The sequence below is a fragment of the Melospiza melodia genome, chromosome 9, assembly GCF_035770615.1.
Source record: "Melospiza melodia melodia isolate bMelMel2 chromosome 9, bMelMel2.pri, whole genome shotgun sequence".
NCBI classification, from domain to species: domain Eukaryota; kingdom Metazoa; phylum Chordata; class Aves; order Passeriformes; family Passerellidae; genus Melospiza; species Melospiza melodia.
This window is the reverse complement of record NC_086202.1, coordinates 35143155-35171020: the sequence shown is the minus strand read 5'-3', so window position 1 is coordinate 35171020 and position 27866 is coordinate 35143155. Positions and strand designations below refer to the sequence as shown.

General features: G+C 42.8%; 1 protein-coding gene across 6 annotated transcripts; it reads left to right on the top strand.

Moving 5' to 3' along the window:
- The first annotated feature begins 584 nt into the window (after positions 1–584).
- On the top strand, positions 585–26710 carry RUFY2 (RUN and FYVE domain containing 2). 6 transcript variants are annotated; one of them, XM_063164202.1, is made up of 18 exons: positions 585–674; positions 3576–3749; positions 4226–4343; positions 5495–5596; positions 6752–6875; positions 8442–8503; positions 9054–9119; positions 10862–10928; positions 12117–12218; positions 13018–13134; positions 14247–14420; positions 15577–15674; positions 19278–19397; positions 21155–21284; positions 22229–22323; positions 22771–22819; positions 24174–24251; positions 25086–26710. In XM_063164202.1, exons 1-18 carry the CDS (start codon positions 671–673, stop codon positions 25227–25229), a joined length of 1824 nt encoding a protein of 607 aa, XP_063020272.1. In that variant the 5' UTR covers positions 585–670; the 3' UTR covers positions 25230–26710. The 6 variants fall into 6 exon arrangements, with proteins under 6 accessions (XP_063020272.1, XP_063020273.1, XP_063020271.1 ...); XM_063164203.1 differs by having other exon boundaries at positions 10859–10928; positions 14247–14414; XM_063164201.1 differs by having other exon boundaries at positions 10859–10928.
- The last annotated feature ends 1156 nt before the right edge of the window (positions 26711–27866 follow it).

The following is a 27866-nucleotide window of genomic DNA, read 5'->3' as shown; positions in this document are numbered from 1 at the left end:
AGCTGGGTAAGGAAAATAACACTTTCTTATTTTACAGGTTGCTGGTTAGCCTTGCCCAAAAAGGTGAGAGGAAAGAATATCAATTAAGCAAAGCATCCTGTAGTGCTTAGGGTGCAGCAAGCATCTGCTGAGATCCCATCTGGCTGTGACAAGCTTGGTGATAAACAGCTCCGTGAGTTTTGGCTCTTTTCCAGCCAGATTCACATTCCAGGGCTTTTGAAAATGAAACCCCAAAATTTAATTTTTTTTTTTAAATGCTGGTTTCGGTTCCCCACCAGATTACCTTTGAAAGTACTAAACTCACAGATTATTCTTTTCTAGAAGAATATTATTTATTCTGAGACATATTACAGAATTATTATCTGGAATAAATGCTAGGGATTGAAGCTTCATGTCACGACAGAAGGGCAGAGAAGCCTCGAGGCTTCCTGTGCCCACGGCTACCCTGGCGCTCTTGGCCGCTCTCGGGGCGGGCAGCTGGGGCCGGGGGCGGGGGGGATATCGCGATAGGGGCGGGGGCGGTGCCCGGGGCGGCGGGGGCATTATCGCGACAGGGGCGGGTCCTCCCGCCGCCGGGGGCGCCGCGCGGCGCGGGCTGAGGGCGGGAGGAGCCCCGTGCGGGCCCTGAGGGAGCGGCCGCGGCGGCGGCGGCGGCTCCTCCTCTCCAGCCATGGGTGAGCGGGGCTGCGGCGCCGGGAGCGGGGCGGGGGCCGCGGGGCCGCGGGCGGGGAGCGGGGCCGGGGGAGCGGGGCCGGGGGAGCGGGGCCGTGCGGGGCCCGCAGCGCGGGCGGTGCCCCGGGTGCGGGGGGCTGCGGGCGGGGAGAGGCCGGCGCTGCCGCAGGGACGGCGCCCGCAGCCCCCGGCCCGAGCCCGGCCGCGGAGCCGAGCCGCCCCACGGGCCGAGGCTCGCCCCTCGGAGCCGGCCGTGCTGGCCCGGCTGGTGCTGGCTGCGAACAGCCCTGCCGGGGCTGCTGCTGCTGCTCCGGGGACAGAGCCCTGCGGAGCTTGCTCTGCTCTCTGTATTACCCCTTGTTCTGCTCCCTGTGATACCCCCTGCTCTGCCCCCGTAATACCCCTCGCTCTGCGCCCTGTAATACCCCTCGTTCTGCTCTCTGTAATACCCCTCGCTCTGCCCCCTGTAATACCCCTCGTTCTGCTCCTTGTAATACCCCCTGCTCTATCTGTAATACCCCTCGTTCTGCTCCCTGTAATACCCCTCGTTCTGCTCTCTGTAATACCCCTCGCTCTGCTCCCTGTAATACCCCTCGTTCTGCTCTCTGTAATACCCCTCGCTCTGCCCCCTGTAATACCCCTCGCTCTGCCCCCTGTAATACCCCTCACTCTGCCCCCTGTAATACCCCTCGTTCTGCCCCCTGTAATACCCCTCACTCTGCCCCCTGTAATACCCCCTGCTCTGCTCCCTGTAATACCCCCTGCTCTGCTCCCTGTAATACCCCTCACTCTGCCCCCTGTAATACCCCTCGTTCTGCCCCCTGTAATACCCCTCACTCTGCCCCCTGTAATACCCCTCGTTCTGCCCCCTGTAATACCCCAGACGCTACCCTAGTGGTGGCTGGGATGTAGGATTTCACACGCGGTGTTAAATTCTAAATCTTGATTTTAAATTTTAAAAAACCTGTTTGCCATTTATATTTTCAAGAAGCAGGTGAAGAAAAGCATGCGGGTAGATCGCTCTTTAAAACAGACCTAAGATGCATTTCGCCTCAGAAAGAGCAGGCAAGGGCTGGTAATTGGAAGGACAGCAGACATAGAAGTCTGTCTGAGGAGGATCGGCTCCAGAAGTCAGAATGAGGTCACCTGACAAAGGAATTTTCATGATGCCTTTGGGGAAATAGGCAGGATGTGTAGCAAGGCAGAGCTCCCCACCTGAAGTCTGCATCGAGCAAGGCGTTTCCTCCTCTAGCACTTGTATTTAATGCTGTCAGTAGCAAGGCTAATAAAAAAGCAGGATGTGTGCCCTGCCTGCAGAAAGGTGCTGCTGTTGCAGCCTCCTCCTGTCACAGGGATGCTGTGCTGGTGCTCCTCTGGCAGGGCTGGTGAGTCCCCAGCAGCTGAGCAGGAAGGAAGGAGCAGGCAAAGCACTGAGCTGTGGCTGCTGCCTGGGTACAGCTCTGCCATGGCCCTGTCTCTCATTGCCTTACTGTTTCTCATGTCTCCTGGGCTTTTCTGTTGAAGTTCTGGGGAACTATAAAAGCAGTTTTTAAGGCACGTACATAATCTCAATCATTATTTTTCCTAAAAAGCAGAGGGGTAGTTGGGTATTTGGCAGGCAACTAGGGACACAGAATATTAGAAAGTAGTTTTCAGGGTTTCTAATACCCAATCCCTAAGTACCTGAAGTCTGCAGGAAATGAGACAAGTCATTTCACTGCTGTTGGGGAACTGAGAAAATGCCCATCTGTTATGATGCTTTGGGTTCTTTGTGCTTTCTGACATGCAGACAGATACAGTCTGTATCAGATACCAATACTCAGATTTGCAAAGGAACAGGCTCACATTTTTTTTCTGTCACAAGCCTTTCTAGATATTTTGACATCTGTGTCTCAATGTCTTTTAAAAAGTTTAGTTTTTTGCTTCACTTGTTGGATTTAATTAAGCAGGAAATCATCAATTCTTTTGTTTCTTTCCAGGTTACTTTGATGATAGTGAATAAACAGAGGCTTGTTTTGTCTCTGAGAAAATAGGGTCTGGCCTAAATGTTTGAATTGCTTCATTATAAATGAAAATAAGCTTAAGAATTTCCTGAGCACTCTGTTCTCAGTAGCAGGATTTCTAAGAAGAGGAACCTTGTCCATTCTGTCAGACTAAGATGATTGTAAAAAGCTATGGATTTTTTTACTGATAAGATTTAATCCTCAAATGTATTTTTGCAGTATACACTTTGTAATGTTTACCAAAAACTTCAAGTTTAAGCAAAACCTTTAATTCTTAAGATTTTATGGGTAGAAATTACTTTGTGACTAGGTGAGAAACTGAATTTTCAGTGTGTAATATTTTCCAGAAAATGCTCCTGGTTTAGTGGCAGTGACTCTGAACAGCCTGAGAAGGAAAGTGTGTTTGTGTCACTGTGCAGTTAAAGCTACATTGGACAGTGATTGCATAGAAAATTATGAAAAGTATGATTGTATATAAAAGTATGTATATAAAAGGCTGCTCCTGTAGGTAGGCTGTGATACAGAAATAAATCCATAAATTAACAGGAGGGCTGCTTTGATACCGTGGAGGGCATGGGTGCAGCCATGCAGAGGTGCTGTGTTAATTGTGGTGACTTGGCTGCTTCTGAGAGCTGCTGGGACAGCGTGGTGCCTGAGAACTGGCATTGCCAGCCTGGGCTTTCCCCACTGAACCCATTAAAACACTGAGAATGTGCTTTGGGTTGGATGCTCCTCTATGGCATGGTGGTTTATAGCCCTACTGAATCTGTTCTGCCGAGTTTATTGGGTTTATTAGTCTTAAGGTAAGTTTTCCTTTTAACAAGGTGGATGTGAAGCACTTTATTTCTTTGTGTCACTCCTAAAACTTGATCCATAACATGTTTTTCTCTGTTGTCTTAGCTGTAAAGGACCCCACAGCTGTAGAAAGAGCAAATTTATTAAACATGGCTAAACTGAGTATCAAAGGACTCATTGAATCAGCCTTGAGCTTTGGGCGCACGCTGGACTCTGACTACCCACCTTTGCAGCAGTTCTTTGTTGTCATGGAGCACTGCCTGAAGCACGGCCTGAAAGGTGTGCAAATTGCTCTAGCTGCATATTTCTCATCCCAAACATGCCATTTTTCTTCCTTTCTTTCTGGAAGTAGACTTTAAAAAGTGTAATGTTGCATAAAAAAAGTAAATAGTCACCTTTTATAATGAATAGCGTAATTATTAATTCTTCACCACATATATTTCCACATTTACCAACTTGTCATTTTGTGCAGCACTTGTTGTAAGAGGTCCAGGGTTTACCAACTGCATGTATGTATGTAGTGTGCATTTTTAGCTTTTTGTTTTTGTATTATTTTTTTCTAGCATATAGTTTTTAAATTCACAGCAAAGTAATTTGGAAGTTGGCTTTGGATACTGCTGACCTGACCAGTGTCTCAGTTAAGAGTTATCTGTAGCTCTGGACTCAGCAGTTAACCCTTGCACACACCAGATATTATGAAGAAAGCTACTGCAGTAATTTAAATTAATTTGGTTACTTGATTTTTCTTTTCATAGTAAGAAAATCCTTTCTGAGTTACAATAAAACCATCTGGGGTCCTCTGGAACTTGTGGAGAAATTATATCCAGAAGCTGAGGAAATAGCAGCAAGTGTCAGAGATTTGCCTGGCCTTAAGTAAGTAGTATTGTTAAAATGCAGCCGGAAAACAAAGGATCTGACTGAGAATCATGATTTCCTTTGGCATTAACCAAGCCTTTGAACAGCTGGTGCCTGATGCTGGGGAGAGCACAGGTGAATGAATGGGAGCTGGGTAACAATGCAAAAAGCAGCAGGTTGTCACTCTGCAGTCTGGAGCTGCAGCAGACATTGGTGAGGGCAGTCAGCAAAGGCTCCATCAAACCACAAGGTGACACACCAGAGAGGAAAGAATTTGGCAGCTTTTGAGATTATTGCCTGCACAGTCCTACTCAGCTGTAAATTTATTCTCTTCCCATTCCAGTGCACTCTGCTTTTGTGTTTAGCTTTATAATTGGCCATCCACGAAATTCCAAAAGGGTTTGGTTGCCCTGACTGGTGCAGGGCAGCACAAGGGTTCTAATTTATAGCTTTAGACCTTATCTAAAGCACACAGGCATGTAAATTATTATTTACTCTTGTGGCAGAGGAAGTAATAACCTTTGCCAGGTGTGTTACTCTCTTCCTATCCTAACACAGCTTGGGAGGGTTTTTCTTTTTCATTGCTGTGCTCACCACTTGTAAGTATGCATGCACTAGAAGAGGAAGTTCTGCAGGTCCAGCTGTAATTTGCTGGATATCAGTGTTTGCCAGTTACTTGTCATCTTTTCATCTTTTTTTTGGCACTGTCTTCCCAAGATAGCCCTGAAGTTGCACACAGTTAAAGGTAGGCTTGGGTAGAGCCAGAGTAGGATTGGGAAGGGAAGCTGCCATGGTAGCTGGTGATGGGCATTTGGTTCATTTTCTTGCAATTCCCCTCAACTCTCAACAAACAAATGGCAGAAAGGAGTCTCAACTGCTGCAAGCATATTGCTTCAGCAGCAAACAGGACTTTCAAGATCATCAGGCTCTAGTGCAGTCTGTACTCATATTTTTCTGGGTCTGCTCCCAAGCTCAGCTGAGAAGTTGGAAATCTTTGTTACCTCAAAGCTTGGAGTCAAAGTCTAAACATTATGGCTGTCCACATGGTGATGCTCAGCTAATAGCTTAAAATACCCCTTCAGAAACAGCAGTTGCTCCACCAGTAGACTGACAAGGTGTTAAAGAGCATGATGTGATCAATATTTTGTTAATTTGGGCCTTTGTTTCAGGACTCCGCTGGGCCGCGCCCGTGCCTGGCTGCGCTTGGCGCTGATGCAGAAGAAAATGGCCGATTATCTTCGCTGTCTAATCATTCAGAGAGACCTCCTCAGGTAAACAACTCACTCGAGTCTGTTTGCAATTTGTTTGTGGAGGTTTGGTCTCCTAAAAAGTAATCCTGCATTCTCCCACTGTGCACTGGGGAGGAGGTGACTTCATCCCTACCGTGCGCGTGGTTTCACTGAGCTGCCATTGCAAGGAGGGCTCTTGCTTTGAGCTCTGCTGTCACAGTTCCAACACTGGCATTGCTCTCTTCTGGTGTAACTTCTCCTGTCTGGTGGAGTCATTCAAGCACAATGGAGAAGGATGCTTCTTCATTTCAGTTTTATAAGCTATACGTATTTTTAAAACTGACTTGGTGCCTAGATAACAGTGGTATGTCAGGATGTCATTGGTGTTCAGCAGCTATGGATTTTTCCAGTGACAGGAGAGTTTGTTACATAGAATCTAAACTTTTATTTAAAAAGTGCAAGGAGAAGAAAGTGCTGATATTCTCTTGTTCAGTGAAGAATTTATGTTTGTAGTGATTTTGGTGCAAAACTATGACAAATATTTAAAAAACCTTTTTAGCATTTCAGGACTTTAAGTTTCTTTTTTATCCATATAATCTCTTCCTTGGGTCCTTGAATTTCAAGCATGTATTCACTAAATTGCAGGCATTTTTTTTCACAAAAGGTAATTCTTTTGCCATTCTTCCTTTGCATTGCTTGCAGTGCTTCTTAACAACATAGGAGTTGTCTGACCCAGTGTGGCCAAACATCTATTCCTTGCAGTATCCTCTTCAACACTGGCTAATAGAAGGTGTAGGGAGGAGCCTTTTCTCTTGTTTTTTTTTTTTTTGTTTTTTTTTTTTTGTTTTTTTTTTTTTGTTTTTTTTTGGTTTTTTTTTTTGTTGTTTTGTTTTGTTTTGTTTGTTTGTTTGTTTTCTTTTAAAGTCAAAGTAAATCTTGTCACCCTCCCCACAGCGTCCCAGCCATCTGGAGCCTAAGGCAGTATCCTTGTTTTTAATAGCCTCTGAGAAAAACTGTGCACTTTGAATTTTTAAATATTTATGAGGTGAAAGTATGGGCAGGGCCAGCCCATCTTTATGGATGCTGTAGCAAGGCTGCAATAAGAGAAAATTCAGATGTGTCTGTCACTTCTGAATAATTTATTGGATGTATATAGAATGAACACACCAGTAAGGTGCAATTTTCTCCTTCCCACAGTGAGTTTTATGAGTATCATGCCCTGATGATGGAGGAGGAGGGAGCAGTGATTGTTGGGCTCTTAGTTGGGCTGAACGTGATCGATGCCAACCTGTGTGTGAAGGGAGAAGACCTGGATTCACAAGTAAGTCTGTCCAGGTAAAATTCCTTTACAGGCAGTCCATGAGAGTTTTCTGTACTTTTGTTGGTGGGTTTTGTTACTTCAGAGTGGTGGCTTGTTAGAAATCCCACCTCAGACTGCTCAGGGTGTGATGATCCAGCTCCAGGCTCTGTGGGGCTGTTGCCTTAACCTCACTATCAGCAGGGTCAGACCTTGGAATGGAGATAATGGGCAGAGTGCAAGGGTGAAGCTTTGTGCTCTGTCCTCAGATGGGAGCAGCTGCAGCAAGGCAGAGTTCTTCCCATCTGACTTGTGTGACCCAGCCTTTTCTTGTGTGGGGCAAGGATAGTGCCATGATCAGTTTACCCTGCTTGGTTCATGTATTGCTGTTCTGGAACATCATAGGAATGGTACAGGGACCTGAAACAAACACTCTTATGAGTGACTTTTGTGACTACTTTGATTCTGCAAAGCAAGACTTGGAATTCTTCCTGCTTTGAATGGGCTTTGACTTTTAACCCTGATCTCTTCCAAGAAAATATTAACAGATTCTGTTTCGAGGCAGATGCACAGGTATTTGTAAATAAATGTAGACTCTGTTCAGCCCTGATTGGGTTTTTTCAGCTTCTTTGTGGAAAAAAATCATAGTAGTTTAAGTGATTATAACTGTATAATATATTTGATGAAAAACCAGCTCCTCTGGGAAAGAGAAGTTACAGCTGACTGTGTGTGTGCTTTTGAATCCCATGGTTAACTTGTCCTCAGTTGTTTCTTCTGGTTACTGTGTGATGTTAGTCTCAGGCACTGATCTTGTGTAAAAGAAGATATAACATTGACAGGCCTGTAATTACAGAAAACTTATCAACTTGCTCTTAGTGTTGAGAATTAAATATTTGTATTATAGACCACAAAATCTGTTGCTAGCTACAGCTCTGTTATACTGGGTGGCCTTGCTGCATGAGAGAGAAATCTCAGTTTGAGGAGGTGGTAGTGGCAGATGAGATCTGATTGGAGTGTGTCCCAATTTGACATTTGTAACATGTCCAGAATAATTCTGTTTGTGAGGAGTAGTGTAAAGAAAGCACCTTCTCAGAGAAGCCAGAAGCTGCAGGTTTTATTGAGCAGAAAGGAAAATTTCTGAACCTTGATGGAAGTCACAGCCAGGAGCATCATTTTGGCGTGTTGAAAAAATGCTACTCAATGGTGAAATGTGTTTATGCACATTTCTAGTGAATTGAAATAAAGTAACTTTTATAGATAGAACATTTTACCTTATTTATTAGGGATGGTATTTTGCTTTAATCAGAAAAACATGTTTTTAGAAAGTATTTTGAGAAGAGAATTTTTAGAAAAGACACGGAAAGAACAAACAGGATGCTGACAGGAGAGCACTGTATAAACCAAGTAAATATTAAACCTTGTAAAGTCTTGTTTTAAGTGTTATAGTTCAGGTTTTCCAGCTTCTGGCTGAAACTGGATGAACCTTAAAAATGCTGTAACTGGGGTTTTATCAATTGCATCAATACAAGGCTGTAAATAGCAGCAGCACTTATTTGTGTGATATGGAACTGCACCTTTGCTCTCCCCTAGGTTGGGGTGATCGATTTCTCTGTGTATTTGAAGAGTGATGATGACATTGGGGGCAAAGAAAGGTATGTCCTCTCAAAGTACCTGCTATTCTCTATGTTAGCAAATGATTTCTTGGCTGGGCCTGTTCTTTTAGAAATAAGTCAGGTTCCCTAAGAATGAAGTGTTCTGATCCTGAGAAGAATGCCCCAGTGTGTTGCTGTGTGTTATTACTTAGCTGGAGGAGTATTTGCAGTCTGAAGCAAACCTCAGCAGCATCAGCTCCTGCCCCCAAGCAGGGGAGGCTTGCCAGGAGGCACTGAAAAGGAACCTGCAGGCCTTTAAGGCCTCAGCCTGGGATTCAGTCAGGCTTTCAAAGAACCAGAGTTATGGCAGAGTAAATGAACATCCTTATCCTTCTCAGACTGCTGTATTTCATGTAGAGAAATTGTTTGCAGTTACAGCATTGGATGTGTTTGTGTCTCACTGATATGTGTGTTGTTATCTTCATGAGTATGAGATGAAGTTGTTTCCTTTCTTTTTAAAACCACGATTGAGATGGACATTTTCATATGTATATTTTCAGTCTATAGCTTAGTACACAATTTTGTTAATTTTATTTTGTGCTTGCTTTAGAAATGTACAGATTGCTGCAATATTGGACCAAAAGAATTATGTTGAGGAACTAAACAGGCAACTGAAGTAAGTATTACTTTGAAGTATGGGTGTCAGGCCAGGCTTACAGGTAAATAAATGCCTTTTGTTCCAGAGCTTTGTGAGAGAACTTCAGAGAAAGAGCTGCAAATTCTCCGTGTTTAGACTGAAGATTTAGTGAAGTAGGAAAAGACACTCTCCTGCAGAGCTCAGTGTCAGTTTTCATGCTTTTGGACAATCAAAACGGTTATTCTTCAAAGAAACACAAAACCAACAGGCCAGAGCTGTGAAGGTCCTCATGAATCATAACTTCACAGGAATAAAAAGCTGGGTCTGGATTCTATGTTCCACTTAACAGTTTGCCAGAAGTGGTTTTGAGTGTTCTGATGAATCCATATGACTTTATTTCTTTGCCTTGCAGAATATTTTAGTTTGTGGCTTTAATGCCTAGGACTGAAACTGAATAAACTCACTGCTTGCTAGAAGCTACTTATATGTGGTAGGCTGAGGTTCCTGTTGAACAATTTTCAGGAAAGCAGCATTTTCCTCTTGCTTTGCTGGATGGAACAAACCTAGTCCACCACTGTGCTTGTTACTGTGCAAATAGAAGAACAGTGAAATAGAAATTCTCTGAGAATTATTGTACAAAATTAAAGTCTGAGAGGCCAAAGGGCTAAAAAACCCCAACAAACCACAACCAAGCAGTAAAGCCAGAAAGAACTTCTGTAGAATCTCTAGCACAAAAAGGATCTAGATAATTTTTGAAATGTAATAATCTTTTTAAATTTTTAATGCTGGTAATCTGGATCATTGGTTACTGTAAGGCTCCTGTTGGAGAAAGGATATTCTGCTTTGAAATGGTGTCACTGAGCAGAAACCTTCAACACCACAGAACAGCAGAGCACGTCAAATATGAGCAAAATGAAAGCCAAGGAGGAGAAAGGAGCCATCACAAATAAGAGCAGTGGTGTTTGTTTGATGTCATTATCCAGGTGAGCTTCTGTGTGCTCTTGTACTCTGGTTTATGCACAGAATTTCCTGTCAGATCAGGGATTCAGCAACTCCTATTTTATTTCAGTTCAGTTGTTTGTGTTCAGACATCCTAAAATGCATTAATCACTCTGCCCTGCTGTTCCAAATGAACTGGCAACTACTGAGGACACCACAGAGAAATATGGGAAAAAGTAAATGGTGTTACAGAATAGGTTTTCTCTTTCCCTGTGTGTGAAATGCAGCCTAAAAAAGAAGGTGCTTTCTGCAGAAATAGGCAATCAGGTTATGGAAAAGGCCTGGATGTAGTTTGATACTATAAAAAGCAACAGAGTAATAAAAGGCAATAAAACTCTGGTGAGATTCCTACATGAAGTCAAGAAGCATCAAGAAAGAGCCTGAGGACAAATCTCAAAAAATGCAGAGAAACAAATGACTTTATAAAAGAAATGTATGTTGGAGGAAGAGAATCTGGAGAATGGTTTTGTTCCATAGGGGAGAACTCATTTATCTTTTGTCTGCAATATGGTTGTGAGGATGAAGGAAAGGGAGAGTGCATGGGAAATTCTGGCCAAGCAGGAGTTTAGGTGACAGGGGTGGCATTGGGAATTGAAAAGCAGCATATAAGTGTTCAACAAAGGAGAGTCATTTTCTTATATTTAGGAAAAGTTCCAGTAATGGGAACAGACCTCACAGCTCTTAACCATTAATCACTGTACCTTGCATTAAAGCTTTTGAGCTTGGTTGGATGGGTTTTGATGTAATCTTGAATAGCATTGTTTCTTTTTCCCTTTCAGTAGCACAGTTAGCAGTCTCCATGCAAGAGTTGACTCACTGGAGAAATCAAACACTAAACTGATTGAAGAGGTACTTTTTTATTTTAGTAATGTGTAGCATATTGTTTTCTCTGCAAGACAGTTTTTCTAAATGTACATACATTATTTTAAGCTATGGAAGCTCTGGATAATATATTCTTATACCTTTATTTTGGCTTAAAGGAGAGGGGCAGCAGCTGCAGGGACTTGATGTCAGTTTGCCAGGCAGCCCCTAGCATCAGTACATCAATTCTGTAGAACATTGCAATTTCCAGCTTTGGACAGAATGAGAAGAGAATCCTTTCTCAGTGCCAGCTGTCAGTCTGATTTGTGCAGATGACTGGTCTAGAATGGATGGCACCAGTTGCTACAAAGAGACAGAAAATAGTTCACCAAGCAATTTCTGTTCCAGTCCTCAGCTTTAGCCAAAGGATTGCTTCTTACTTGGTTACTGGATGCTGATACCCAGCTTTCAGACTGGTCTGGTTCTGCTTTGTGTTTATAGCCTGTATTTCTGGTTATCTGTGATGCTTGACTAGTTTCCAGTATTTTTAGCTTTATAAGAGAGAGCACACCTTTTTTAGTTAATGAAGGGGAAAATTGAAAACGCTAAATTGAGCTGCTGAAGGGACAGCTAGCTCACTCTGGGAGTAATGTATCCAGACAGAGTGAAAGCAACTTTTCTGTGTTAATTCTCAGAGTATTCTGGTTCCTTTATGAGTTTTCAGCCCAACTGTCCACCTATTTTGATCCTTTGGCCTATAATTCTGACATTAAGCTGTATACTGTAGGCCCAAGTTTGAAATGTCATCTTTTGTAAATATGTTTGTTGTTCATATGGGGGAGGCTTTCTTATGTAAGCTGCTCCATATGACATATTAAGATGCCCAAAAAAGAAAATGAGAACTGGATGAACTTGAAGCCAAGAGGAAAGCAGAAGCTGAGGATGAGGAAAAAGAATTGAGGGTCTTTAAGTCATAATGGAGCCATGAAAAGAAAGCATGTTCTTCTCCAGACATGAAACAGTGAAGTGTCCTGAACACCCTGCTGCTGTGTAGTGAAAGTGACTCATTATTAAACCCAGGAGATTCATGCTTTCTTTAAAAACAGCTAATCCTCTGTTTGGCAGGCAGGGAGAATAGAGCAGATGTCTTGGTCTTGCATTAATCAGAACATTTTATCCTTTATTTCTACTCTCAAAAGTGGTCACAGTGCTTTTTTTTTATTTGTTTCTTTTCAGTTAGCAATAGCAAAAAACAATATAATTAAACTTCAAGAAGAAAACCATCAATTAAGGAGTGAAAATACTCTGATTTTAATGAAAACACAGCATCATCTAGAGGTATGTTAGTTTTTTTACCACTTTTAATATCGTAACATAACATGTTTAATTTTTGTTCAAAAGTTTGTACATCTCAACTTCAAGTAAGCTTAACTTGTCCAAATGTGATACAACTTTTATAAGGGCAAGGGCTTATTAAATCTGTGGAGCTTTCTAAATGGCACAAGTAAATTAAAGTTGTAGGACACAAGATTGTTTTACAGCCATATGCATGGGTAGTGTATTCAAGTGACACCCAAGGAGGACAGTACTGTGGCGTGGATGTTTTGCTGGTTTTACTCAGTTCTCATTAAAAAGCCAATAGCAACAGAGCAGAAACAGCTCTTTCCATGTTTGCCCTGTGCTTGGAGGACGTGTTTGTAAGTTTTTCTTCATATTCCCCACAAGTGTTAGATTGTCACAGTTGAGACTGCCACGAGAGAGTATCACCACACGCTTTCAGAAGGCTGCAGGCATCTGCCCTTCTTGTTCTTCAGCCCAACCTTTTATACCCTCATGTTCATGCACTGCACCTGTGTGCCCTGTGTTCCCTTAGTGAGGGAATTTTGGTCCATGCAGTTATTAGGGCAGATAGCTTTGGGGCTTGGCTTGTGTTCAGGGTGAGGAAGATGGTTGCAGTTATTATAGTGTATAGGTAGAAGTTGAGGAAGGTAAGCTCATTGCTGTCAGTGCTGCTCACCTGGGGACGGGGCCTGAGCCCCGCTGCCAGTCACCACCAACTGTGTCCCCACATGAAACTGATGCCATCAAGGTGCAGAATTTGTGCAGGAGGAAGCAGAGGCTGTGTGTGTGTTTGCAGGCAGCCAAGGTGGACGTGGAGGCCGAGCTGCAGACGTACAAGCACTCGAGGCAGGGCCTGGATGAGATGTACAGCGAGGCGCGCCGGCAGCTGCGTGAGGAGGCTCAGCTGCGCCAGGTGGGTGCTCCTGCACAGCAGCCCCGCCTGCCTTGGGGTTAGTGCTGCCTTGCACTGCCTGCAGCAGCATTTCTCTAGAGGCAGCTTCCACAGAGCATCAATATTTCTGTAGTAATATTGCTGAGGAACGGTAAAAAACAACAACCACCTTGTTCTTGGATAAATTTTTAGGTGAGCTTTTAGCAACACTGTATGCTCTCTATGCTAAATCTTTCCTGTGAAAGTACAAATACTTCACTTCTATTTTTGTAATTAATGCTTAGGCAACTCTGTACATGTGAAAAACGCTAATCGCTTGTTTTTAAAATTTTAAAAGTTTAACAGTAATAAAATGGTTATAAAAATAGTAAAACAATTAGAGTGATAATAATTTGGACAATTTGAATTAGAACAATATGAGACAATAGAGTTACAGACAGTCCGGGTACCTTTTTCTGGGCAGCACAAGCCCAAAAAAGGACACACAGTTAACAGAGGATTAACTCTTAAAAACAACAGCCTGTTGCATATTCATACACCTCATACATGGTGCATAAATTCCATTCAAACACTGGATTCTGTCTAGGCAGTGTCAGCTTCTTCCTCTGGATCCTAACAGCGCCTTCAAGGTGGGAAGAAGTTAGTTTCTTCTGATAGAGGGCAATAAATTGTTTTTTTTCTGAAAGATTCAGGTGTTCTGTGGCTGCTATCTCGCTGCAAGCCCTTTCATTACAAAACAAAGTATCTTACATAGCATCATTTCTATTTTAACATTTTTTGTAACCTAAAACTATATTTAACACACTACTTAAGAGAACTAATACAGCATTGCTTTCTAACACGACACATATAATATTCATTTGAATATTTGCAAAAAGCCAATCATAAAATACACATTTTTCACAGTACACCATTCTTATAATGTGAGTTGTCTTCTCCCAAAGTTAAAAAAACCCGTTGGCCAGTTAGTATATGATTGTCACATTTAGGGATAATTTGCAAAGGTGAAGAGGGGCAGAATTTCTGAAGTGGTAAAGTAGGTGGTGCTGCAGCACTGTTAGAGTTTCAAGCCAGAAATAAATAATTCCATAATGATTTAAATCCGTTGTGTGGCATTGTGTTGTGTTTTCCAGGATATGGAGAACGAGCTGGTGGTTCAAGTCAGCATGAAACACGAGATAGAGCTGGCCATGAAGCTGCTGGAGAAGGACATCCATGAGAAGCAGGACACCCTCATCGGCCTGCGGCAGCAGCTTGATGAAGTTAAAGCCATTAACGTGGAAATGTACCAAAAGCTGCAGGTAAAGGTAACCTGCTGTGCAGCTGCTGAAGGGCTTACAGGGACAGAAATGCATTATTACCATTCTGGGCAGTTGCTGGAGTTTTGGTTTCCTTGTGCTTCTTAGGTCAGCTTGACATTTTGGAACATTACCTATGTAAACGTGGTTTCATACAGAGAAGTTCTTAAGGCAGTCACTTACTGGGTTTAGGGAAGAAAAGAGCATGAGGATAAGATCATAGCCTAATAATAATACCCTATGTGAAGTAAAGAGAGTAATAATGTACTGTAACAAAGACTTTTTTTTGGCCTGTGTTGTATAAAACAACCAGAAGAATGTAGGCACATAGTGAGGAGTTGAAGAGAAGCCCTGACCTTCCTAAGTAGGGAAAGGAAGACAAGAATATATTAAATGGAAAAAGCTAATTACAGTTTTGGGTTTATTTTTAAACCTATTAACAAATTAAGAAAATCTCTTAACAATTAAATGCCTTTTGTGCGAGAATATGTATCTCAGGGACCCCAAATGCAGTTAACAAATTACCAGATACCAGTGAATTACTTATGTAAAACATGGATTTGATTTAGGGAATAAATTCTGAAAACCAGCACAAGAACCCAGTCAAATCTGTGGCAGAATGAGAGGAAAAAATTGGGATGCTGTGGAGGATAATTGAAGTGATGGACAGAGGATTCTACTTTCCAGTCTGCAAATGTGAGGAAACTGGACCAGAGGATGAGAAATATAAATAGAGCTGGAGAGAAAAGTAAGAGAATGTTCTCCAGTGTTAGGATCTGGGGAGGGGGGGGTTGATTTGCAGGAGAATCTTGGTGATTTTCTGGACTAATCTATTTTCTCTTCACTGGTAAGGTTCTAATGGGCTACTTGGTCAGTGAATTTAACTTTGACTTCTAAAGTGATTAACTAAGGAAGGAAATTAAATAGCATTAAATATTAAATGAAATTAAATATTAAATAGCATTTACACTTGCAGAGTATAAAACTACAAATTTTCTAGGCATAAGATTTTACATACTGTTCTCAAGGGTTTTTGGAAAGCAATCCTTAAAGAGAATCAAAACTTGATTTTTACCATGTGCCCTTTTGGATACTGAAGAAAAAGCCCCCCCAAGGTAATGGTGCAATGATACCAATTTCAGTTTTAACCTCTTTTGTAACACAGGTTTCTGAAGATGCCATGAAAGAGAAGAATGAAATAATCAGTCGATTAGAGGATAAGACCAATCAGATTAATGCAACTATGAAACAACTAGAGCAAAGGTACAGCCCCATCTTTGTTTCTCTTTATTCACAACTCCACTCCCTTGCATCTTACTGCATTCCCACAGCTGCCATTGAAATGTCATTTTCAGCTAGAGCATTTAAACCAAACCTTCCTGAAACTCCTGATTAGTTATTTGCTGTTGGACTGTTTTTTTCTGTTTGACAAACACGCTCACTTTAAATACAAACTTAATCTTTCAGTTTTCTCCCTCTACCATTGTTCTTCTGGTCCTAGGTTTTTATGCTGATATCAAAAGTCATTCTTTCAGTTGTTTCAAAATTCTGATTCCTTATTGCCTACTTTCCCCCCCCCCCTGAATGAAATGCAATAGAAACTGAAGCATTAATCTTGCTTATACTTAAGCACATGCTTAATATAAACATTAATGCCTTCAAGGATCACTGGTTGTTTGCTGAAGCTGTTATAATTGTTGTCCATTGCTTTGGAAGTGCCATTATTTTCAATGACTTAATGAGTTTTCACACTGAAAGGTTGAAAAGTGAAAGACTAAAATTCCAGAATATAAATCTACATTATGGTTGGACTGCATGTACTACATAATAATACTAAGATGTGATTCACATGTTTTAATTTAGTGGCCTTATATGCAACATTGATCTTTCTAATTGTAAAATATAACATGTCCATAAGCCCCGTCATGTTGGTGTTTGACATGTCTTTTTTTTCATTTAAATCTGATTATGAAAAACATGCTTATGTATTAAAAAAATTAGTGACATGAATATTCTTTTATTGACATCCTTTTTTCCTCTTTTTTCTTTTCCTTTTTATCCTTTTATCCCAATTTTTGTTTTTACTGTTTTGCTGCCTTCATCTGTCTTTGATTTTTGTCCACTGCATTCATGAAGTGACAAAGATCTGTTAACTCAAACTAGGACTATTGCAATGTCATTCGTCAAATGTGCCAGCAATGAGGCTCAGCACCAGTACAAACTTGTCAAGGATATTTCATTCTGAGAGCTCCTCCAGACCTCTTGTGTTCAAATAATTGCTGATAAAACAGGACTTCAGAGGTTTCCAGTTCAAATTTGAAAGTGGTATTAGAAATCCTGCACTGTAACTGATCGTAGCTGGGTTCTGGTTTGTTTTCTGAAAGAACATCACCTCCGATCTCACTTTACCCCTCCTAAAAAAAACAAAAAAAGAAAAAAAAAAGTAAATTACTGCACTATTATTAAGCAAATGTAAGCTAGTTTTCTAATGCTATTGAATCACTTCTTTGTCAAATTTTATTTTAAGAGGTTAGATATCTTTATTTGACTGTACATTTTTATGACACTTAAATCACTAATTAGTGATTTTCCCGGTTCTTTGGTACTAAGAGATTTACAAAGTAGCCCTTCTGGCTAAACCTCCCCTTGTCCCTGCTTACTCCTTTCACTTTTAGGCTGTATTTACCCCAAAGCACGCTGTCTGTTGGGTTCTGTGGCTGCAAGGAGCTGGAGCTGAGCTCCCTCCCAAGGCTGGGTGTAAGGAGGGAGGGTGGTGCCAGCATCAGAGCAGTGAAGGGATGCCAGCCTCTGCCAAAGCTCCACCTCCCTGGTGTCCTGGGGTAGAACGCTCTCCTGGAGTCACAGTGTGCTTGCAGCCTGATTGCTGAGTGCTCCAGCAAACCCTGTGGCTGCTGTGCACTCTGGCAGGAGGAGCAGTGAGCAGGATTTGCAGTCAGGGCCCTGAACCTGCCCAACCCGTTTGTCAGCTGAGGTGTCTGCCCTGGGATCAGCACTGTGCTTGTGCCCAAAGCCTTCCCCTGCCTCCATCTGCTGTGAGCTGCTGCTTGCCTGCACTGCAGGGAGAGGAGCTCAGCTGCTCACTGCCCTCAATACACTCCCTGATGTTTGCTCTGAGGGCTGCAGTGGATGTTGAGTGGGAAAATGGCCTTAGAGTTTTGCAGCAGAAGGGGATGTTTGTAAAAGTGGGGGCAGGATGCAGTCCTACAGAAAGGGTTTCTGTTGCATGGTTATGTACTGGCTTATTCCTTGGTTTGGAAGCAGAAACAGCCTTTAACATGAGCTGGCTACTGAAAAGTAACTATCTTCTAATTATCTTCAAAGAAAACCCAAACCAGAAACACAGATTAGAACAACAGGAAGACCATGACAGAAATGGAAGCCTTATCCACTTCAGTGTTATCTATGCAAACAAGTGTTTCCCACAGAATCATCTGCATGCCAAATCCAGCTCAGCATCTGCCTGAACCCAGCAGTGCAGCCAGCCCTGGTGCTGGGCTGGGGATCATGCTGCAGCTTTAGGGTAGCAAGCTCACTTCCTGCCCTGCTTGTGGGAGCAGCTCTGCAGTTGATTTGCTGATTTAGGGAAGGGTTTGATGTGCTTTTGGTGTTGGTGTGTTGTGTAGCTTCAGCTCCTGCGCTGGGGAGGATCCTGCTCTGTCCCTGCATTCTCCTTCCAGGGCTTGGCCTCTGCACTGCCCCTGCAGATGTGATGGGAGCATCCCTCAGGCCCCTGGGGCAGCTGAGTGAGATAGTGCACCCTCGATAAGGGGGTTTAATTCCAGCCCTGTTCACCTGTTTACCAGCAGCTTTTGGGAACTCCCTGTGGTGCAACTCCATCAGCAGAAGCACAAATGCAGACACATTGCTGACACATCTTGTTTTTAGCTGACTCTGGCAGCTGGGAGTCACTCTGTGCTCAGGGAGTCAGCCATCTCCCTGGTTCCTCACTTACCTGAGAGGCCCTTGAGGCAGCTGTGCAGAACTCAGAGCATCAGGTGGGGACGTTCACTGGGATTTTGCAGGCTCCTGTATTCTCCAGACAGGTGGAACCATGATATAGCACAAATCCCCTTTTAGTACACTTACTTTTGTTACAATGCACCCACCACAGAGGGACCACAGTGAACCAGTGCATTCCAAGGGAAGTGCCAGCTGAACAAACCTGGAATTCAGAAAGAAAAGATTAAATCAAACAACAATCCCTCATTTCTTGATTAATCACTTTGATTTGTCTATAGTATGGAGCTATTTTCACCAGTGTAAGAATGCATTATTTTTAATACAGACTATTTAAATGAATTATGGTGTAGTTGAGGTAGTTCTGTAAATGTAGTGGGAGCTGTCAGGGTGTGTTTTGTTGCTAGGCTAGTCAAGTCTCTTGCTGTCTGATTGCAGTGCTCTGTAGCAACCTTATGCCTCAGTTGTTTTGAGCTGCTTTTGCACAACTCCTGCTCTGCCCTGTCCTAAAGGGTGATCAGTGCAAGCCAAGGACTCTCACAGACCTTACTTGGGGGAAAAAGCTTCAGAAATAACACATGAACGTATGCTAGAGGAAAAAGAAAAGCTTCAGTTCTAAAATCTGTACCATGCTTTGGCACCTGTTATTCATGAGCATAAATAAAACAATTATTACTTACAGTGATCACTCTCTGACTGTATGCAAACCCAGGAGCTAATTCTCTAGGCATTGTATGGATTTCTCGTTTGAGTTTGTGAGTTTCCCCCAAACTTTGTTTTTATTTAGAAATGTTTCTATTTCCCCATTTTTCTTTTATTTGTCTTCTTCACCCTCTACACCCTAGTTCTAGCTTCAGTTTTACCCAAAGTTGATTTGAATTACACCAGATTGCAGCAAGCAGAGAAGGCTCAAATGGAGGCTGAGGCTGAGGATGAGAAACTTAAACAGGAGTATGTGAATAAATCTGAAAGCCTGCAGAACGAATTCTCCCAGAAGGAGAAACAGCTGTGAGTATTTCTTACCTGTTTGGAAAAGTGCATGGCAGTAAACATTCTGCATTTGCAATATGTCCTCTGTCCTAGTGCAGGCTGCTTGTTGTTAAATGGTTTTGAACAGAATGCAAATACCAAAGATCTTTGTGTCAGGTCCTGGCAAGGCAGAAGAAAATCTGTCATTCCAAGGAAGCCAGGCTGGCTTTGGGTGCCTCTGAAATGACATACAGCTTGAAAGGAAGGGAAAAACAGCTTTACTTCTTGGCTAAAAGTACCAATTTAATTCAGGAGGAAGTTATCCTAAGTGGGGGAAAACATGTAGTGGAGTAGTGGTAAAACACACTTTGAACAAAGCCCACAGGTGTGGAGTAGTGTAAACTTTAACAGAAATGGCACAACAATAGTTAGATTGATCCAGATTAAGGATGAGGTAGAAGTGGTTTAGCTACCACTGCACAGGAAATAAAAAGTGAAAATCCAGTGGAGTCATAACAATTAAAAGCTAATTTAAAAGCCAGCCCTCTGTCTTTCTCCTGTTACATCCTTCAGTACTAATTTAAATCAGTGCATAAAGTTAGAAGCTCCCTGTAAGGAGAGGTGCTTTCTCTCTTTGGGAAGATAAAACATCAGTTATTGAAGTAATTCTTTGATACAAAGATTGGGGCTTAAAAATTAGTGATTTCCAGCCCAGTTGTTAGCCCTGCCCTGCCTCTCTCAGAACTCTGAATTTCACTCCACTTGTTCAACTGTCATGACAAATGTTCACTTTACTACCACAGTCACCTCTGCAGATTTGGGCAAAAGAACAGTTCACACCCCAGCCTTAGAATTCTGCAATTCTGAAACCTCCAGGTCATGTTCACTTCTTTTCCAGCCAGATGCTGAGGTAGTGTCCCAACATGTAAGTCTTTCCTTTAAAAGTGGGTTTGCTTTTAAAACAGGAAAATTAATGTGGCTGTAGGTTTCCCATCAAAACACCTTGCATGAACACTCTCAGATTTTATTTCCTCTTCTCCTGTGGTGACACAGTTTGAATCCAGAAGGTTGAACAGTGTGCTTCCACCCCCATAACATTCTGAACACCAAGTCTTCCATGAAACCAAGAGATTTGGTTTAAAATTCCAGCTGGAATGGCTCTTCTGTCAGAGTAGCCCTGACTCCTTTAGCTGAAGTTCAGTTAAGCCAATAGAATCTGTATCCCTGTTTATCCCTGTGCAGAAACCTCAATAAAAATAGTAATTCAAAGTCCTTCCTCCTTTATTTTCAGTTCTGTTCAAAATGCCATAAACCTTAGTCTAAAATAGAAGATTCACATCTAAGGGTGTAAAATGAAATAACTTTTATGATATCAGAGATACCTGCAATAATTGTCTGCATCACCAATGACACTGTGGCTGGTTGGTTTGGTTTATTTTAGAAACAAGCTGTATAAAGTTAAGGGGCTTTGCCTTATGCTTGTTTTAAAAATACTTCATAATTTTGTGGTTAGTCTTCTCTTACTCATTTATTTCAAAGGTCAGCTCTTCAAAATTATGCCATACTCCTGGTCCTTTAAATAAACTTACTTTGAAAAGCATTTTCTAAATGACAGTGCTTTGTTTATTACACTGATACCTAAAATATCATTATATTGACACGTTATTTCTGCTTTAGAAAACATGTAACCTAATTGTTATGGTAATAGTCTATTGCACCCAGCAATAAACTCAGTTTTGTTTTCAAAAGTGATACTGCCGTGCACAGTGATTTTTGTTTTATTTTCCCTGTTCTAGGCTTCAGCTGGAAACGGACCTGAAGATAGAAAAGGAGTGGAGGCAAACCCTGGAGGATGATCTTCAGAAGGAAAAGGAAACTGTGTCTCATCTGAGAACAGAGACCCAAGAAATAATTACCCTTAAGAAAGTAAATGCTGCAGCAAAGTTTGACTATAGTAATTTAGAAAAGGACTGCAATGTTATTTATGGACTTAGACATGGTATTGTAAAGAATTTCTGCAAATATATGAGAAAGATTACATTAATGTGTTCTCACAAATAGAATGATGAAAAAAATGGGCTTTTAACTCTCCATTTAGTCTTCAGATCAGAGTTCAGTACTTTGGATAAGGAGAAAGAAAATCTTGGCTTTCCCTTCTCAGTTGTGTTGGGGGCTCTGTCCTCACTGTGGGCTGGGCCTGTGGCTCTGTGCTCCTGGCCCCTCCATCACTCAGATTTATTTTCTAGGGTTCATCTCCATCACTCAGGGTGATTTTCCAGGGTCCATCTCCATCACTCAGGGTGATTTTCCTTTCCAGGGTTCATCTCCATCACTCAGGGTGATTTCCCAGGGTCCATCTCCATCACTCAGGGTGATTTTCCTTTCCAGGGTCCATCTCCATCACTCAGGGTGATTTTCCAGGGTTCCTCTCCATCACTCAGGGTGATTTTCCAGGGTTCATCTCCATCACTCAGGGTGATTTTCCAGGGTTCATCTCCATCACTCAGGGTGATTTTCCAGGGTTCCTCTCCATCACTCAGGGTGATTTTCCTTTCCAGGGTTCATCTCCATCACTCAGGGTGGTTTTCCAGGGTTCATCTCCATCACTCAGGGTGATTTTCCAGGGTTCCTCTCCATCACTCAGGGTGATTTTCTCCCTGCAGTGGGCTACAGAAGCAGAAATGTTTCTTTACCTCTTGGGGTCTGGGAGAGTTTTCTCCTGAGCAGTTGCTGTTCAGGCTGGGTTTGAGGCAGTGTAGGGGTCACTCATGCCCTTGGCTTTCTCAGTAGGAGCAGTTCCTAGGCAGTAGGGCAAGCACAATTTGAGAACAAGTTGGCTTCATTTTATTTTATTTTTGTTTTGTTTTAAGGAGTTCCTTAAACTTCAGGAGAAGAACAAGCAGCTGAAGAGCACATGTGAGGACCAAGAGGCTGCTCTCCAGGAACTGGCATCCAAGCTGAGCGAGTAATTTTATTGTTCATGATCACTTATACAATTATAAAATTGTTTTTGTCATATCCACTTGAATCAAGGAAAACAGTGGGACAGTGGTGATGCATATTAGACAGTATATGACAATATTATTATTATTATTTTGGTAACTAACCAGTTGGGAGAAGTCAATGTGTTTGTTAGGTCAGGCCTTCATTGAATATCTCTGTGTTCTCTGCAGTCTTTCTGTGGCCTTGATGCCCTGCAGGATAACTTTGTGTGTGGCTCCTGGGACCCAGATCTCACTGGGTTGGCACTGGATGCCTGTGGGGAGGCTGCTTCCTCCAGAATGCCATAATGTGGTCTTGTACTCTTGTTCAGAGGACTTGGTTTACATTTAAGTACCTAAACCAGCTTTTGAAGTTGTTGGAGCATAACTGACCATGTAGAAGTTTGAAGTAGCTTTATCTTATTCCTTAGATCAAAGCTGAAAATAGAAGATATTAAAGAAGCTAACAAGGCATTGCAGGTCAGTAGCATTTTGAGAAAAGAATCTTTTCCTAAACTGTTCTTTTTGCAATGATTCATAAGCATGAGAAGACTTCCCTCCTACAGCAGTTACTCCAGAGATACTCACTGTATGATTTCCTCCATTGGGAGAGAACCACACTCCCTTGTAACCTCCTGGAAAAAGTCCATTTGCTTTTGCTTTTCCTTATTTGGTGCACAGCTGTGCATTTTGGCCCTTTTCTTGCAGTGGCACACACCCTTCTGTCATTTACAGAGTGTGACTGGGACAGAATGTGAAACCAGCTGGGCTTAAACTGCATAGTGCTTCTCAGGGATCAATAAATAAATAATTGATCATCCTAGGAAACAAGTGAACATGGTGCTTCTCAGGGATCAATGAATACTTGATCATCTGAGGAAACAAGTGAACGTGGTGCTTCTCAGGGATCAATGAATACTTGATCATCCTAGGAAACAAGTGAACATGGTGCTTCTTAGTGATCAATAAATAAATACTTGATCATCCTAGGAAACAAGTGAATATGGTGCTTCTCAGTGATCAATAAATAAATACTTGATCATCCTAGGAAACAAGTGAACATGGTGCTTCTCAGGGATCAATGAATACTTGATCATCCTAGGAAACAAGTGAACATGGTGCTTCTCAGGGATCAATGAATACTTGATCATCCTAGGAAACAAGTGAACATGGTGCTTCTCAGTGATCAATAAATACTTGATCACCCTAGGAAACAAGTGAACATGGTGCTTCTCAGGGATCAATAAATACTTGATCACCCTAGGAAACAAGTGAACTTGTAGCACCAAGGCTGATAAAATCTCAAGTGCAATGGCAGCAGGTGTGGGACTTTGTGAAAGGCAGCAGGGAGCACTGGGGAGCAGAGGTTGTGGCTGCACAGGTTTGATGGTCTGCTGTGTCACCTGGCACATTGCTGCACTCCAGGCAAAAGTGACTGAATGGTTGAGCACACTTTGGGTTTATTAAGTGGCTTAAACAGAAGGAAATTCACATTTCCTGACACTGTCCTGGGTTTTTTTGGTTTTTTCTTTTTGCTCCCCTGCATCTTGAGGGCTGTTCCCATGTGCTGAGCAGGGACATTGGCTTCACTTGAGGCTTGGATGCCTTTGTGCTCCCCTGCCCAGCTTTAGCACCCCAGGCATGTGCACCCCTGCTCTGGCTTTGCAGTGTTTTGGAGCAGCCCTGTGCTCTCTAGGGTGTGTGTGTGACATTACTCTGCTCCCAGGGCCCTGAGCATTCAGGCAGTGAATGTTCTGCTCTTGATTTGTCTTCTCCCCTGGAGCCCAAAGTTTAACTTCATCAGATAAACATAATTATGGTAATTTTTCTCCAGGGCCAGGTTTGGTTGAAGGACAAAGAAGCCACTCACTGCAAGCTGTGTGAAAAGGAATTTTCACTTTCCAAAAGGAAGGTAAAACTTTAACAAGATTTCTCCCAATGTATTATGCATTATTTACAAGTGTTATGTAATTATTATTACAAGTATGATGTAAATAATAATTATCTTTGAGGTGTGCCATGACATGTCAATGATCAGGTAAAAGCAGAGGTATTTTTGAGGTATTTTTCTGGTTCTTTGATACAAACAATGCAGCTGGGCCCTAATTTCAAAAGAAACAGTGTCATAGTAAAGTTCCACAGAGCAACTTGGTTAAAAATTATTTAACTACTTTGTTGAATTGTTATCTCAAACTCTTATCAGCTCTGTCACCGTTAGAGTTTGACATGTGTAGAAGTCTTTTTATGGCATTTTTTATACACTAGAGTAAGAAAATATGAGTTTGTAATGTTAAAGTAAAGTATGATGTTAATTTCCAAGCTTTACTAATTTGTGCAGGAAGTTTCCTTTACCTTTTTATGTTAAACCTCAATTAGCTCCTGACAGAGGCATCCACTGTTTCAGATATCATTATATCATTGCTCATGCTGTATTTTTCTATAGCAGAATACATCCTTAATCCAGAGTGTGAATGAAATCTTCAGCACACACACATATTATATTTATATATATATATATAAAAGTCTAGAAGGACCATGTGTCTGTCTGTGTGCAGTCCCAGACAAACCCCATTTGTGTGGGATTGCATCACAGTTTGGGATGTAGATCTGTTTCCTTTTGCAGGCTGGCTCCCAGAAGGAGTCAGGAATTACAGTTTGGATTGTGCTGTGTGTATTTTGTTGGTATCCAGTTACCAAGTACATTTCCACCGTAAATTTAAATGTTTGCTCTCTGCCTGTGCTCTAGCATCACTGTAGGAACTGTGGGGAGATCTTCTGCAATGCCTGCTCTGACAATGAGCTGCCCCTGCCCTCCTCCCCAAAGCCTGTGAGGGTCTGTGACTCCTGCCATGCCATCCTCATACAGAGGTGCTCCTCCAACGTGCCATAAGGGATTTATTCATTCATTCTGCTGCTCAGCTCATCCTGTGCAAACCACCACACCAACTAGAGAGTGTAAACAGCATTTCCAGACTGTGAGGTAAGCAGTGTGGGGTTGGAATCTCAAGGTACTGTGGATGAGTGACTTCTCTGCTTCCTCTTGAAACAAATGGAGACAATGGGACCAAATGTAGAAAATGCACATCTAAAAAGAAAAAGAACCCAGAAGGGTCTGCCAAATGCCTCATCAGCTTTTTTGGGAGGAAGCAGGGCAGTTTATACAGGAGACTCAGTGTTAATGTGTGTTGGATGAATATTTCAGTTGTTAAGATGATCTGGAGGAAGGTGATACTCCTACAGACTGATGTGCCACAAGTCCAACCTCATCCTGTGCCTGGGACAGGCTGTTGGGAAGCAGAACCCTGCAGTAGCTGCTTTTAAATTGTACTGGAGGAAAGCATGGCTATTAATGCAGTGGTCTGAGAAGTTGTTGCCAAATTCGTGTGTTCGTTTACTTCTCTGCATTAGCAGGAGTTGGTAATCCCAGAACACCCCAGAACATCCCAGAATATCCCAGAATATTCCAGAACACCCCAGAACATCCCAGAACTGGCATTCTGGCACTGCAGGTGTTCTGTGCTGTCCCAGGTGAGGGGAGCTGTGCTCAGCCCGGGCACAAGCAGTGCTCAGGGCACTCCTGGAGGAAGGTGTGTTTTGCTGAATGAATGTGTGTGTGTTTTCATGAATTCACATCAATTATGAATTTGATGTATCTGTGTTCCACTGAAGGGAGAGCTGTTCAGCACAGGCCTCTTGTCTGACATTGTCTGTAACCTTGAACCAGTCTCTGCAGCGTTTTCATGCCAGTCATGCTCTCCAGCTTGGAGTCACTGCACAGCTCTAGAAACCACCTGGGAAGGCTGGGATGGAATGCTGGGGATCACAACCTTTCTGTGCTGCACAGGGAGCCTCTTCCTTATTTTGTCACCATCTTTCTCAAACCTTCAGAGCTGGTTCCTAAACTTCATTTTTTTTTGCCGAGCACTTTTGAGCCCTTCTGAGTCCACCCACTCTTGTCACTGGTGGTAACTTTTGATGGAATGTAAGATCCTTGTTCTTTCCATCGGAAACAGAAATAACATCCTTTGATAAACTGCCCTCACTGCCACTCACTGCCCTGCCCTGTAGTTCCTGCAGCTGTGGGCTTGGAGAGCTCTGCTGGCAGCACAGGGAGGCTGCACACAGGTCCTCCAGCTGTCCTTGCACCTTGTTTAGCTTGGCTTTGTCTCTGAGGATAGGGATTTAGTGAACATCCCAAAAGCTAACATAGCTGTTCTTTCTAACACCTCAATGTAGTTGCTTATGTAGCTTTTGTAAAGAAAAATGTTTTTAAAATGACCTGATGTAACTTTTTGTAAAATACCACACAAATACTTGTAAATCTGTAAATAACTTTTGGAAAAAAAATAAATTTAAGTTATCTGAGAATAATGTCACTTAATTTAAATTTGTAATTCCGAGTATTTTACTTTATTAAGTTCAAGTTGCTTAGAAAGCCTTTGCCTGTGCTGGGGCGTGGGGTACCCTGCCAAAGACACAAGCAGGTGCTGCTCAGGTGCTTCCTGAGGGTGTTTCCATGGGGGCTCTTGTGGAGCTGGGTTTGATGCAGGACAGAGAGGGTAGGATAAACCAATCTGTACTGCTTTAATAAATAACTTGTGAAAAGGGGTGCAACTAAACAGAAATAATTTAAAATAGGCAATCTTTTAAAAGAAGAATGTAGTGCATTTCCATAATGTGCAATGAATTAATTAATTACCTAACTGCCATCTTTTCCTCCCCTCTGTGCTGTCCTGTTTGCACAGGAAAAGTGTCTGATGTTCAGATTGCTGTTACTGACTGCAGGTAAGACTTCTGCCTTGAACAAAATGAATGCTGATGTTCCATATGGTTCCTTGACATCAGACTGCATACCTGGCCTGTTTTAAGGTTTCTGGACACTGCTGTGACCGATGCTGCATTTCTGTCTTTCTGTAAAACCCTGCTCTTGATCCCAAATCCTTCTCACATAGAGAAGAGCACAGGAAGAGCTGTGGGGTACCCACAGAAACCTGGAGCTGTCAGACAGGATCAGAGCAGGATTTTATTCCTTTTGGGAAATGAAGCCACCTCTGCCGTGCTGCTCTGGGGGCATTGACCAGCCCCAGAGTCAATCCCTGCTCCTCGTGCCCGGCAGGAGCCCAGAGTGCTGTGCCCCGGCCACGGGGAGCGGGCACGGCTCTGGCACGGCTCTGGCACGGCTCTGGCACGGCTCTGGAACGGCTCTGGAACGGCTCTGGCACGGCACCTCTGCCCTTCGTGGGGCTGCTGCGGGCCGAGGCTCGGGGCTCAGGCTGCTCTTGTGGTGGTGCAGGGACAGCACAGGCACAGGGCTCCTGTCACTTCCTGGGGCTGCAGTGAGCACACTCTGCCCACAGCCCAGCCCAGCTCCCGGGGCTGCAGTGAGCACACTCTGCCCACAGCCCAGCCCAGCTCCCGGGGCTGCAGTGAGCACACTCTGCCCACAGCCCAGCCCAGCTCCCGGGGCTGCAGTGAGCACACTCTGCCCACAGCCCAGCCCAGCTCCCGGGGCTGCAGTGAGCACACT